This window comes from Camarhynchus parvulus, chromosome 11, assembly GCF_901933205.1.
Source record: "Camarhynchus parvulus chromosome 11, STF_HiC, whole genome shotgun sequence".
NCBI classification, from domain to species: domain Eukaryota; kingdom Metazoa; phylum Chordata; class Aves; order Passeriformes; family Thraupidae; genus Camarhynchus; species Camarhynchus parvulus.
The window spans coordinates 1,989,351-2,003,889 of record NC_044581.1 but is presented as its reverse complement, the minus strand read 5'-3'; the positions used below and the strand labels follow the sequence as shown (position 1 = coordinate 2,003,889).

At 52.9% G+C, this 14,539-nt stretch overlaps 1 protein-coding gene across 1 annotated transcript in view; it reads left to right on the top strand.

The window, feature by feature from the left end:
• JPH3 (junctophilin 3) overlaps nucleotides 1-11,769 on the top strand; it is a 45,338-nt gene extending 33,569 nt beyond the window's left edge. Inside the window, exons 4-5 of the mRNA XM_030956336.1 lie at nucleotides 241-1,160; nucleotides 10,394-11,769. Of these exons, the coding sequence (XP_030812196.1) occupies nucleotides 241-1,160; nucleotides 10,394-10,474 (1,001 nt within the window). The 3' untranslated portion in view covers nucleotides 10,475-11,769. The remainder of the gene's footprint in view (nucleotides 1-240; nucleotides 1,161-10,393) is intronic.
• The last annotated feature ends 2,770 nt before the right edge of the window (nucleotides 11,770-14,539 follow it).

Genomic DNA, 14,539 nt, shown 5'->3' with positions numbered 1-14,539 from the left:
TCCACACCTCTGGGGTTGGAAAACCATTCCCATACTGGTCATAGTTCTGCAGGGTGGGGCTCAGGGCAGCTTTGGTGTCACACCAAAAGCTGCTGTCCCAATCCCACCCCACTGCTCCCCACCACCCAACCCTCTGCTCCCCGTTCCATGCCACAAAAAACCCTCGGGGCACCCACGCACCAGAAATAATCCTGTTGCCTTCCCCTCTCCCTTCTCTCCTCTCCACGACTGCCCCCGAAGGGCTCGAATGCCAGCGGCCGAAGCGGCAGAACTCGAGCGATGACATCGAGGTCCTCTCCACCGGGACGCCCCTGCAGCAAGAGAGCCCCGAGCTGTACCGCAAAGGGACCACCCCGTCCGACCTGACCCCCGAGGACAGCCCGCTGCAGAGCTTCCCCGCCAGCCCCTGCTCCACGCCGCCCCTCGGCCCCTCCTGCAGGAACAAGAGCGCCCACTTCTCCAGGCAGGTCTCGGTGGACGAAGAGAGGGGCGGCGAGATCCAGATGTTGCTGGAGGGGCGTGGTGGGGATTACCTGCGTCCCAACAGCTGGAGCGAAGAGAAGGTGGGCGGGAGCCGCGCCGGGAGGAGCGGGACGATGCGCAGCGGGCAGCTGGGCTCCACCGCTGGCCCCGAAGACTACAGAGGTCGGAGCGGGGGACACAAACATTCGGCCTCCAACCACAAGCCGAGAGAGAGGTGGACAGATTCCCCAGCCACGGTTTCATGGACTTCCCACCACAGGTCCCACAACCACAGCTCAGGGAGCTCCAAGCTGCTTGAGCTGGATGAGGAGAAGATGAGCAATTACGAGATGGAGATGAAGCCCCTCATGAGGATGGATTCTTATATGCAAGAGATTCACACCCAAAAAAGACACTACAGCAAAGGGGGAGGCTGCAGGAGCGTGGCTGACGAGCACCGCGGGGAAGAGCGGGGCTTCGGGGTTCAGAGACTGAGGTCTAAGTCCCAGAACAAAGAGAATTTCAGGCCAGCTTCCTCTGCCGAGCCCACGGTGCAGAAACTGGAAAACCTGAGATTCGGGGACAAAGCTGAACCTCGGCTACTGAGGTGGGACTTAACCTTCTCCCCGCCACAGAAATCTTTACCTGTTGCACTAGAATCTGAAGAGGACAGTGGGGATGCGCTCAAATCCAGTACGGTGAGTGAGGGCACTGGGTGTGCAATTCTGGCCTGAAAGCCTGGGGCTGTTGTGGGGCTGAGTGGAGCAGGGTGGGAGGGAAATTCAGAAAATGTGAATTATCATGGATTTGTGCCTTGGATCTCCTCTCCTCCCTTCTCCCACTCTGCTGGACATTGGTGTGGTGAGTTCCCTGCAGACTGTGCTGGGAGCATTCCCTGGAGGATGGAGTTTTGCAGCCCAGGCCCTGGGCCAGCAATAAAAATCCATTATTGCTGGGAATTTGGTGGGAAAGCTGCAGGAGCAGGCAAGGCATTGGTGATGTTTCCATGGGTTATGGTTATGGCCACAGAGCTTCCTGCTGCTCCAGGACATCTCCTTGTGAGACACCCCACCCTGGGCTCCTCATTTTGGGAGATATAAGGACACTTTGGTCATGAAGTGGCTGCTGGGAAGGTGTTCAGGAGAGAAGACAGAGTGATCTTAAAAGCTGCTGCAGAGTGGAAGGGAATAATCTGTTCTCCACGAACAGAATTAATGGGCCTAAAGTCAAGGAGGGTGAGCCATTAACCATGGCTAATGAGGTGAGGGCTGTAATGAACTGCCTGGGGAGGGAGGGTCTGAGGTTGGACATCACCAGCTCAGACCGGAACTGGACAGAGCTGAACCTCCTCAGAAGGCTGAGCTGGGTGGGTTTTAGGTTTTTTGCAGTCTTGTTTTTTGAGGATTCCTGGATTTCCCATTAGAAGTTTCCTCATTTGTTGTTCCCACTGGTTGGCATTGACAGGAGAGGTGATGGGGTCTGCTGGGAGCACTGGGGAAGCCACCAGTGCCCCAAACTGTCCCTTATTGAGTCAGTGCCAAACACAGGGCAGGGCTGGAGCTGTCCCATGAGGATGCCCCAGACCTACCCAGGAGAAATGGAAAACCTGTCACGCTCAGGAGGTGACATTTCAGCAGGAAGGAGCTAAATCTCCCTGTCAGGGGAGCACAGGATGGTGCCTGGTCACGAAACTGAAATGAATTTGTCAGTCAGGCTGAAAATTCAGGCGAGAGTCATCGAGGTGTGTGAGGTGTGGTGACATTTGCCATGGCTGCAGTGTTTCTGCTCCTTCAGGACCTGCCAGCAGAGCCGAGGTGCAGAGAGAGGAGGGAGCAGCCTGGGGTGCAGGAAGGATGGATCTGCCCCACCTTCCTTGCTGGAGCTGTGATAAATCCCCCCCAGAGCAGCCTGGGATGCAGAACGGATGGATCTGCCCCAGCTTCCCTGCTGGAGCTGTGGGTAAATCCTGCCCAGAACAGCCCAGGATGCAGGAAGGCAGGATCTGCTGATAAATCCCCCCCAGCAGCCCTGGAGCTCTCTGCCTGCCCATCCCTGGGCTCAGGCTCAGCAGCTCCCACCCAGCACCGAGGGGGAGCTGAGCACGGCGGCTCCACAGGACACATCCTGCAGCCCTGGAAAACCAGAGCCATGCAGGCTGTCCTTGCCTGCCTGGGAAGCACTGGAGACATGACAGGCAGCATTAGGAGCCTGACAGGCTCCCAGAGGGGAAGAGCAGCAGCAGTAATTGCACAGACACAGCCTGGCAAGGCCGTGGGATGCGCAGATGTTCCAGCACCTCTGACAACACAACCTGGGAGACACAGGGCCCTCAGGAGGGATGAAACCACTGTTTCTCCTCGCTGAGAGCCACATGATTTTGGGGAGATCAGTGGCACAAGCAGCCCTGGGCTGTGTCCCCACCCAGCCCATCAGATGTGCTCCCACCTCCGAGCTGTCACAATAAACCTCTCTCCACTTGGCTGGAGGCAAACTGCCACCAAGACATTCCTGGCCATTCCCAGTGAGTCCTGGCCACTAAGCAAGGGCCCAGCCTGCGTGGAGAAGTGCATGGAAAAGCCATTAGGATGCACATCCTACTTTGGAAGTGCTGGAGCTGCGGAGCAGCATGTTCAGTTTTCTCACATTCATAACCGAGGGTGGAACAGATGGCGAAGGTTTGGGAGGAAGCTAATGTAATACAGAGGAAGAGATAATATGTGGATTTAAATAACCCACAATGCCAGCAACAATTTGTTCTAGCAGGAATTGCACGGTGCTAGCAGGGTTTTGTTCCAGCGGCCTGGCAGAGAGGGGGTGGCTGGACAGGAGCAGGGGAAGGTGTAGGGGAGGAATGGGAGGTGCAGGATCTGTGCTCCAACCTCCTGCCCAAACCTGTGACCTCACCTGCCATCAGAAGCATTTCAGACTTCAGGGAGTGGTGAATCCCTGAGGAGAAGGAGGAGGAGGGGAAGGCTGAGGGGGAAGGATTCATCCCACAGACCCCACATCCCTCCCTACACAGCACAGGACACTCACACACTCCATCCTGCAAACCTCCCTGCATCCTGCTCCAGCTCCACATCCCCCCACAGCAAATCAAGGCTCCCCAATCCCCCCAAAAGCCCAATTCCCCAAACTGGCCTAAAATCCCCCTTCCCTGGGGCCTGGCAGGGCAAGGCAGCTGTGGGCAGGTGTGTGAGAGCCCACACTGCTCCAGCCTCTCCCCTGGGTGCCAGCAGTGCCAGCTCCCTCAAAAGGAGGGGCTCCAAGGGCAGCTCCCAGCTCCCTCCAGCTGGGCTCCCAGACAAAGGAGCTGCCATGAGCCGAAGGATGCTCGGAGCTGAGCACGGCTATTTTTGCCCTACCTGAGGTATCCCTGAGCAGAAGCGAGGTCACCCTCACAGCTTAGCTTGTTTTAAAAATAATCTGCCCTAAACCAGCTCTGCACAAGCCATTCATGAGCCCAGGGCTTGGCTCTGTGCTGGAGTGGCAGCTCCACCTTCCAGAGGCAGCACACCTCTGGCAGTGCTGGAACAGGCTGGGGGTGCAGGTCTCACAAATACACACCCCAAAAAAATCACTGCTCCTGATTCCTGTCTGAAAAACAAGCTGGGAGCCACGGGGCCTTGAATCCAAGCTTTTCCAAAGCTGCACAGGCAGGAATGCAGACTCCACAGAGGAGTCTGTAGGAGCTGTAGGAACTTTGTTCTCCTCTGTCACTTTTCCCCAGTCCTTTAGAAGAAGCTCCCAGAACCACCCCCCTTTGTTGGGGCTGCACTCCAGGAATTGATAAATCCTCTCATAAAGGTCATTTCTTGAGGCCACGGCTCAGTAATGTCGATGAAATTCAGCACTGCTTGGTGTTGGCTCTCAGAGGATTTGGGGGTTTTGGGGTCACTGAGCCACAGAAATGGTTTAAAATGACATTTAAGGCCACCTGATCTCTCTGTGCCTCAGTGGGCACTGACCCCAGCACCCAGAGGACAAACTCAGAGCAATTGTCAGTGTCGGGGCAGAGGAAAACGGGAGCCAAGGTTCCAGGACCAGTGCCAGTGTTGTGGGATTAAGGGATTTATGGGAATGTCCCCATCCCTCCCGGCCTTAAAGGCCCATGAGGCACAAAGCCGGTGCCTGGATGCTTCACAGGAGCCTTTAAGAAGTAAAACGGGAAAGGAAAAAAGGAATTGTCGAGAGACTGGGAAGGGAAAGGATCTTTCTGAAACGCCAGCGAGCGTTTTATCCACAAACCACAGACCGTGGCAGGGCTGGGGAGGAAGAGAAGGGAGCAGATCTCGTTCCCTGTAGGTGCTGCACATCTGCCGCTTCTGGAAGGGAGGAGAAGCGCTTTGAGCACGGAGCAGCGGGGCCGTGAGGGTACTCGAGGCTCGGTCCTTCAGCACGGGGGTGTGAGAGGGGCTCCAGGCCCTTCAGCACCGGGGTGTGAGGGGGCTCCAGGCCCTTCAGCACCGGGGTGTGAGGGGGCTCGAGGCTCGGTCCTTCAGCACCGGGGGTGTGAGGGGACTCCAGGCTCGGTCCTTCAGCACCGGGGGTGTGAGGGGACTCCAGGCTCGGTCCTTCAGCACCGGGGTGTGAGGGGGCTCGAGGCCCGGCCCTTCAGCACCGGGTGTGAGGGGGCTCGAGGCCCGGCCCTTCACGGTGTCCTGTACCACTGCACCCCAGGGACGTGAGGGCAACAGCCCAAAGCCAGCCCTGGCTGTTCCCCGCAGCGTCACACGGAGCAAAATCCCAGCCCAAAGGCAAAAATTCCTGGGGAAAAAAAAGGCAGCAGAGGATCTAAAGGCATCTCCCGGCTGAGGGATCTCCGAGAGCCCCCCGTGCCCCTGCGGGGGTGGCGGGGAGGGATCCCGGCAGCCTCTCCCTCACTCCCTCCCTCCCTCCTCCGGCAGCGAGCGGCTGAGGGGCGGATTTGCCAGCAGATATTGCAGGCAGGTTTCGCTGTCGCTGGGGGAAGGCAGGAGCACGCAGCCAATCTGCAGGGAGCTGCCGGAGCCGGGGCTGCGGGCACGGGGCTGGGCACAGCCTCCCCCGGCACGGCAGCGGGGATGGAGCCCGGCACCGGCACCTCCCCGCTGGATCTCCCCGTGCTGTTGCAATCCCACACGAAATGAGCGACACTCACACGCTGAGATGTCCAAGGCAAAAGAAGGCACGTTTATTTCCTGCCTTCGATATTTATGGAATTCCAAAAGTGACGATGGATTGGAGGATGAAATTGCTACCTCTCCAACCACACTGGTCAAACCAACAGCCCATCAATTAAAGGAATGCAAAACAATCATTATTTACATGAAAAGTACGTGAGAAACTCCATTACAAAAATGTAAACCTCAGAAGGCTTAGAAGAACTTTAGAAGAACAGGGCGACACCCTTGCCAGAGCAGCCAGGTTATTCCCGAAGGGATTCATCCCAGGTGGAGATGAATTTCCCTTCCTTTTTAAGGCACCTTTAGCCCTAAAAGTCATAAAATTAGTTAGAAATAAAACCTGGGTGTTTTCTCCACCCCAGCCTGTTAGGGGTGTGAAGCTCCCACCCTGTGCATGGAGGTGTTCCCATTTGGGAACCTGGAGACTTGTTTGGCATTAACCTCCCTGGGATTAAACGCTGTGATTTATCCCTGTGGCCTCCCAGCTACAGCTTTTCCCATTTATTTCTTTTTCCATCAGGAGCCATCCCCAGGTCTCCCAACACAATCATCCCTGAGTTTTCCTTATTCCTCTCATCTCAACCAACCAGATTCACCTCAATCCCAGCTGGCAGCTGCATGCCCAGACAAACAGAAGCCATAATTTCATGGGAATAAGGAGGAAGAGGAGTCCTGTTGCCATCACAGCTCTGGAATGAGGCAGGGCTGAGCATTGCTGCAGGGGTTGTCTCTTCTTAAGACAAATAATAATCACAAACTGTTCCTCCTCTGATCCCTTTCGTGTTCAGACAACCTGAGGTAAATAATCTTCAGAGAGAAATGGGATGTTCAACTCGACAGGGTCCTTTTCAAAGCCTTTTCATCTCCGGGGCCTTTGATGTACCAGGGAGCACCTTCTTGGCTCTGCTCCTGTCACTGGCTATGGGGGTTGAGCCCAATTCCATCTCTTAGCTTGGAAAATTTGGAGCCAAACACCAGCTTTAGACTGTATTAGAACCAAATTTTGACTGCTGTTTTAGAATAAAAATCCTAAAATGAGAGCTTCAAAAATACCTAAACAAACACTGAGCACCTGGAAGGTGAGGATTGAACCAGGGGTGAACAAATGAGTCCTTTAAGAGGCTAAAGGGTCTCTAAGAGGATAACCTCTCATTGTTTAGCCTTTTTTTCCCTAGAAGGAGGTTTTTCCATCCCACCCAACTCACTTTCACTCACACAAGCACTTTTAGCATCTCCTGGGCCCCTTCCTGGAGCCACGGGAGCTGCTGCAATCCGCTAGAGAAAGCCAAGTGGCTCCCTGATGTTTCCTTTGCTAAATGCTCCTTAACCATTTCACAGAGCCTGTTCCTGGCAATGATGTGACAATTCAGCACAAATGTCACCGAGCTGCTAAGTTTGCAGCCCTTTCTGCAGTGCTGAGGCTGGAAAATGGTGCATATCTATATTTTTATTTTTTTTTTTGCTGATCCAAGTCCTTAGTAATTACACTTAATAGATCCCGGAGGGATTCCTAGGTAACCTGCACTCTGGTTTCCATGGCAGAGAGGCAGAGCTTGTACCCTGTGATAACAGATAATAATGGATTGCTAATGCTTAAATTAATTATGCCACAATTGCATTTGTAAACCAGCTGTCCGTCGTATTCCCAGAAAAACTCTGGAGTTGCTACACAACAGTTCCAGGATAAAAACAAACAAGGCAGAGGGGCAGGAATTACTCTACAGCTACAATTACTGTTATTACTCCTGTGCCATAACCATGGCTTATTCCTATTTTAGTGTTTCCATGGGTTTAGGTCTAAGTTTCTGTTCTTTAAGCTGGGAAGCAAAGCTTAAAAATCCGTGGAGATCCAGCCTGTTGATAGAGAAGGATCCTTTTGCCCAGCTGATATTGGTGTAGATTCCCATCCTTGGCAGATGTTTTCCTTCTCCTGTGAAGGACTCCAGGGATATTATTGTAAAAAAAAGTGAAATTTGGCCCCACCAAACTGTGACAGCAACAGGCAAAGCTGCAAATCAGGGGCTGTGTCTCCTCTTTTCAAAGGCTCCTGTTGGAGGTTGGAACACAGTGGGAAGGGTTTAAAAGCCACTGGTTTTAAAGCACTGGTTCTTTGCTGCAGCAAAAGGGAGTTCAGTGTCCTGCAGCCAGGCTGGGCTCAGCAAAGCCTCTCTCTCAAAGCTCAGCTCCAGCACTGATCCATCTCCTGCCCAGACACAGAGCAGGAATGATGCTCAGTGCTGTCACATCTCCCAGGCCACCCCTGCCACGGGAGGGGAGAAGGGCAAACCTTCCCCCTGAGCAGAGGGGAAGGCAGCAAGACCTCCTGAGACAGGAATCAGGCAGACATAAGCACTGAGAAGTGCCACAGGATCCATAATTGGAGCTACAACAAAAGCTTTGCGGGGGCAAAACTGCTTATCCAGCAGCAGCTGCCATTCCCTGCCATTCCCACCTGGACAGCAGCACAGGGAGGAGGGGGTTAAAAGAGGGAGCTGTAAAAAGAAGGCAGAATTTGTGAGCTGGATTTGAGCTGGTTGGTTTGAAGATCTCCCACCCCTGCCTGGCCATCCTGTTCCTGGCATGGGAAATGGGGCAGATCCCGTGCCTGCAGTGGCAAAGGAAGGATTTTCTCCTGCCCCTGCCCTGCCCATGGCTGCAGGATGCAAACAGGCCCAGCCTGAGCAGAGCCTTTGTGCACGGGGATCCAGGGGTGCCGATGTGAGCAGTTTTCCAGCTGAGGGCACAGCTTTGATGCCATGTGTGTAAATCACAGAACCATCGATCATTTACCTGGAAAATGCCCTGGAATTGAGTCCCACCATTCCTCCAGCACTGCTCCATGTCCCCAAGTGCCACATCCCCATCCCTCCGGGGATGGGGACTCCACCACTGCCCTGGGTGAAGAATTATTCCCAAATATCCAATCTGAACCTCCCTGGTACAACTGGAGGCTGATTCCTCTCGTCCTGCTGCTCTTTCTTGGGAGAAGTGACCAGTAAAGGCTGAACTCCCTCCCCAAAGGGCTGGACCTCAGCTGCATCCCATAGTGGGGGAACAGGGAATTGGAGCAGGGGCAGCACTGGCTGTGCTGTTTTGGCAGGGAATTCCTCCATGGAGCAGCCCAGGGATGGGGCTGAACCCTCCCTGGCTGCAGGGCCGGGGCAGGAGCTCATTCTGTGCCTCGGCGGGGCCGTGCCAAGGCAAACAATGACACTGATAATCGCCTGCAATCTGTTATTATATTACCAGCAGCTCAAAAACCCTAAAACCCAATAATCTTCTGAAATGCAGCTAATCCCTCCCAGCGCCAGCAAGACCGGGCTTGGCATGGCCGGGCTGGGGAAGGGAAGCAGCAGCGAGCAGGGGGTGGTTGCTGCCTTTGGAAGCTTTTCGTGACACAGGAGGAGAGGTTTGCCGGGAGCAGCCAGCCCTGGATGGGTACCTGGCTGCTCTCCGCAATCCCTGCCTTGGCTTGGCTGCCTTTGACCCTGTTGCTAAGCTACAAATATGCCTTTCCAGCAGGCTCCAGCATCCTCGCTCCCACCCACTCCCAAACGGCAGCTGAATCAGGCTGCTCGGAACAGAAACCATCCCCGGGCAGCTGGGAGCTGCTTCTTCCCGTTCCTTTTCCAGCAGCTCCGCAGAGCCACCCAGGGAAAGCTCCCAGGGGGTGCCCAGCCCTGTCCCCACTCCATCCCAGCGACGTGGGGAGCGCCAGGAGGGGGCAGGAGCCTGGGGGAAAGCGTTTGGAGCATCCCAGCCCTGGGATGCAGCAGGAATAGCTGAGGTTCCCAGCAAATCCAAGAAAAAGCAACCACCCACCTGCTGCCAGCAGCACTCGCCCTGTGCGAGCCACGCTCACACCACGGCACCAGGGATGAGGTGCCAGGGTGGATGAGGTGCCAGGGATGTTTTCCTGACCTGCCCTGCAGAAGGATGTTTTGGAGGGCTGGCTGCAGTGCCCTGATGTTGGTGGGATCCCACAGGATTGTCCAGGACGTGCTCCAGGGGAAGCAATGGATGCTCCCCAAGGGATTGAACCTTTCCTGAGATGTTCAGCCCAGCTGGGGTGGGGGTGCGCACAGGGCAGCTGCAGTGGGGTTCCTGCAATGCTTTCCAAGTGAAATCACAGAATCCTGGCATGGTTTGGGTGGGAAGGGACCTTAAAGCCCATCACATCCCACCCCTGCTATGGCAGGGACACCTTCCACTGTCCCAGGTTGCTCCAAGCCCATCCAGCCTGGTCTTGGATACTTCCAGGTGATTCCCAGGAGCTTCATTTGGTCCATATAAATTCAGGAAAGGTTATTAGAGCATTCCCAAAATGTTGCCTGAACATGGACCCCCATGTGCTGGCCTGATGTCCAGGATATCTGGAAAACAACTGTGTTTATTGGGAAATGTCCTGGACACTTCAAACCATCCCCAAACCACTCTAAGATCCCATATAATCTGATTTTTTGGGGTTTTTTTCCTTTTCATTGACCACCTAATAAACAATTTTAGTTCTGTTTTTAAGGCCAGAATTCCTATGGGAGTTGCATGGGATGATCCATCAGGGGGTTCAGCCAAATGTTTGTCTGGCAGCTTCAAAAATCCTCCAAGGGTTCCTGGGCACTTTGGGAGGTGTCAGTTGGGATCTGCTCATCCCCAGAGCTGCCTGGACACCCCAGAGCAGATTCTCCTAGATTCTCCCCAGGTTCTCCTGGAATCCCTGCAGAATTCCAAGGATCCATCTAACTCCTGTCCTTCTCTTTCTCTTGCAGGGTTCAGCTCCCATCCTGGTAGTCATGGTGATCTTACTAAATATTGGAGTCGCCATTTTGTTTATTAACTTTTTCATCTAATTCAAGACTGTCTTGTTTGCAAAAATAACAGTTACATGTATGAATGGGGTAAAAAAAACAAAAAAAACAAAACAAAAAACCAGAACCAAACAACAACAAAAAACAAACAAACAAAGGGAAAAATCATAACTCGAACTGTCCTCTGACAATTTCCAAGTCTTTTCACAGAAGAACAACAAATGATCGAGTCTCACTCACAGTTTGCCTTTTTTCCTGGGTAATGTTTTTTGGATTTTAGCCAAAATTCTTTGCTTGTATAACACTATGCTGTGTGGCATGGCAAAATGCTATCAACACTCTGCCCCCCCAACACTGGGAAGGATGAGAAGGAATCCCAACAAAAGAAAAAAACCTCGCTTCCCTTCCCCTCACCCCCCCAACAAAAGAAAAAAATTGTCTTTGTAACAACAGCAATGAACCCCAAAATGGAGATGAGACAAGGGGACCATGGGAAGAGTTTGGGTGGAGTGGGGATGGGTTCTGGGATGCTCCAGGCTGAGCTTCCCAGGGAAATCCACAACAGCTTTAATGATAAATGGGAAAGAAAAGCAGGACCAGGCTTTTCACCCTTTGGGAATGGAGGAATGCTGCTGTGAGAAGGAGGAGAGAAGGAGCACAGGGAAGGAATGAACCCTGTCTGGATGGGAAAATGGCAGAACAGGCCCCGTTCTGATCTTTGTTTTTAAAACAAAAATTGGCTTTTTGCAGAATTCCTCGGGGCAGGGGGAAATAGGGAACACGAGGTGTGAGCAGCAGCCCCAGCACCCTCCTGCCTTCAGTCCTCCTCCCCAGGCTGCTCCTCACCCATGGCAAGGCAGGAAAACCACCCAGAGCTACTTTTAATTCACAGCCAATTTCTCCTGGCTAAAAATCCCCCCAAAAACCCCCTTGGAGGCACCTCCAGCAGCACAGATCGAGTGGCTGATGGTGCTGTGCTGGTGAGGAGCATCCAGCCCATCCCAAAAAATGTGCACAGGGAGCAGGGTGGGGAGGGACAGGGGACAGAGGGCTCAATTCCAATCCACTGAGGATGACAATAAAACAAAACCAAGCAAAAATCCAACTTGTTTCTCAAAGGCACCTGGGGAGGAGCACCTGGAGCATGTCCCAGAGAGTAGGGAGAGGGTGGTGGGTTTGTCTCTTACATCTTGCTGTGGACTGTTTCAGACATCATGCTTGGGCTCTGAGCATGTAGTATTTTGCACTTTGTAATGCAGGATGTATATTCCAGCTTCCAACATGTCCCTGTATTAAAAAAAAAAAAAAAAAAAAAAAAAAAAAAAAAAAGAAAAAAAAGAAAATCAAACCAAACATCATTGGCAATGGCAGCCTCTAAGGATGTATTTTCTTTCTTTTTTTTTTTTCTATGTCACTTAATTTGTTCGTTTCTACCATCTTTGTACTATGCCTGCCTTGATTTTTGTCCCCTCCCTGTCCCCACGGATAATCTGCATACTCATTAAAGATGCGTATCCCTGTTCTGAGCTGTCCTGGTGCCGATGACACAGCGTGCTCTCAGCTCCAGCCCTGGGCAGTGGCGCTCCCAAAGCTCCCATCCCTCCCCTCGGTGCTCCCCCACCAGCAGCTCCCACGGCTCCTTTGGGATTTGGCAGGGCCAGGGACCAAATCCCACCCTCATCCCCCCCTGCAGCTGCAGCAGGAGAAGGGTGCAGGAGGGTGGCAGCTCCCGAGGGGGGTGAGACCCTCCCAGGAGATTTTGGGGGTGGGGAAGGAGGGAAAAGCCCTCCCCGACATTCACGTCCAGAGTTGTTGGATCCAGCCCGGACTCGTGGACTCAGCTTTGCTTTGCTTCTGTTTTAGCTGTTTCTCTGCTACCTTTTCAGCAGATTTCTTATTACACTGCACTGGATTGCTATATTTTTAACCAGAAATAAACTAAGGATTAGAGCATGTGCCAGTTAAATTCAGTTCTTTTCCTTACATGGTCTGATTCCCTCCTGTCACAGTTTTGCTTCCTCTTCTCCTTCCTTTCCCTTTCCAGGCACAGGGCTATGGGTGGACAGGGGAAAGGATAATTTTGAAATTCCATTTTCCACAGTAACTGTCCATCATCTTCCCACCTCTTCCTTTTTTTGTGTTGTTTTGGATTTTCCTTTTGGGTCCTTAGTCATAATTTTTTTCCCCTCTTCAAGGCTTGCTGCACACTTGAAATGAACCAAAAAAACCACATATTGGGATTGCAGCCTTGGGAATTCACCCCTGGGATTTGGATTTCTGCTTCTACTCTTTGGAAAGACTCTCGAGGACTTTTTTTTTTTTTTTTTTTTGGTGCATTTGAGTGCAGGACACAAAGGTCCTGTCAGGAGCAGGTTAAACAGAGCCCTGCAGACACAGATATTTAGATATCTGCGAAACAGCACCAGAATGCCTCTTGTTATCCATCAAATAAAAGCACTGGTGGTTTCCTGACTGGATTTCTCCCTCTGCTGCCTACCCAGTTATTCCTGCTCTTGCCCCTGGACCAGCACAGGATTTTTCAGCTCTCTGTTCCATTCAGTCAAGCTGAGGTTTGCTCAGGAGGAAAGACAGCCACAGACTAATATTAATTGGCTCCCAACCCACATGGTCCAAAATAATGATTCCTTTCTTAATCCCGGGGAGTTGAGCAATTTGTCTCAGTCTTGGGCTTTTCACATTTGCCCAAGGCCAGAAATATTCCTGAGAAGTAGCCCAGAGAGAGAGGTAATTCAGTGTATTTCCCTGTCTTATGAGCCTGGCTCTTGCAGATCTACCTAAGGCCCATTAAAATGCCCATCAAGGTGGGCCATAAATTCATGGAAATTATCCAGCCCTGCTGCTTTATGTCCAGGCTGGCAGTTGGACTTGGTCAGTTGAAGGTTTGGATCATTTTTTAAGGCTGCACTGGAATTTTTATGTTCTGCCAGCACGAGGAGGGGCTGGCACAGCAGAGCAACGGGGAAGGGGGAATTTGGGAAGGGAGATTTGGATCCCACCTGTGTGAGAGGGGCTGCTCCAGCACTGCATCCTTGGGAAAAGCAAGAAGGAAGGAAGGAAGACAAACCCCCTGTGCCACGTCAGCTGCTCCCAACCCATCTGGTGTCTGGGTGGTTGTACCCAAGACCCAGATTCCAGCAGTCCCCAGAGCCTCAGCTTCCAGAGATGCCGAGCTGTGGCAGCATCCCTGCCAGGAAAACAGCCAGACTGCATCAGAGGGGGAGGAGCGACAGCAGAAACAGGGTGGGACCCACGGCAGAGGGCTTAATTGAGACCTAAGGACTAATTACACTCGGCAGCTTTGGCAAGTGCAGGGAGCATGGAAAGCAGGGATTTTTGGAAGCTGTCACACAGACAGGGTGGCTCCAGAGGGCTGTGCTGAGGCAGGACGGAGCAGGGATGGGATGGGATCTCCTGAGCTGGGGTGAGGGCTCTGCAGGGAACAGAATCCTGACAGCTTTTCCTGCTTTAGGGAACAGCTCAGCTCCTTGCACTGCTCCTGAATAGCTGCAGCAGTTCTGGGATCATCAAATCGTGGAATGGGCTGGGTTGGAAGGGATCTTAAAGCTCATCCTATCCCACCCCTGCCATGGACACCTTCCACTATCCCAGGGTGCTCCAAGCCCCATCCATCTGGCCTTGGGCACTTCCAGGGATCCAGGGGCAGCCACAGCTGCTCTGGGCACCCTGTGCCAGGGCCTGCCCACCCTCACAAGGGGTGGCAAATCCCTCAAAACTTTGCACAGAAAGATGTGAACTTATCCAAGTGAGAGGACAACAGGGAGTGACTGAGCAAGCTGAGGGGTTCCTTCCTGGATTAACAAGAAATGCTTTGTTTTCACCTTTCCCAGACCATCAATAAATGCTCCGTTTTCTCCTCTCCCAGGTTATCAATAAATGGTTTGTTTTCACCTCTCACCTGTTATTTTGTGGGGAAGGTCCCTCCCTGCCAGCCATGTTTTCATCTCACCAATTAAAGCTCCCTGTCAGCTCTATTTAATCTTTTCTGTCCTAATGAGCCCAGCAGATCCCAGCCCTGCTCTCTGGAGAGCTGCATCCCTGGGGATGGCCCTGCCACAGCAATACCCA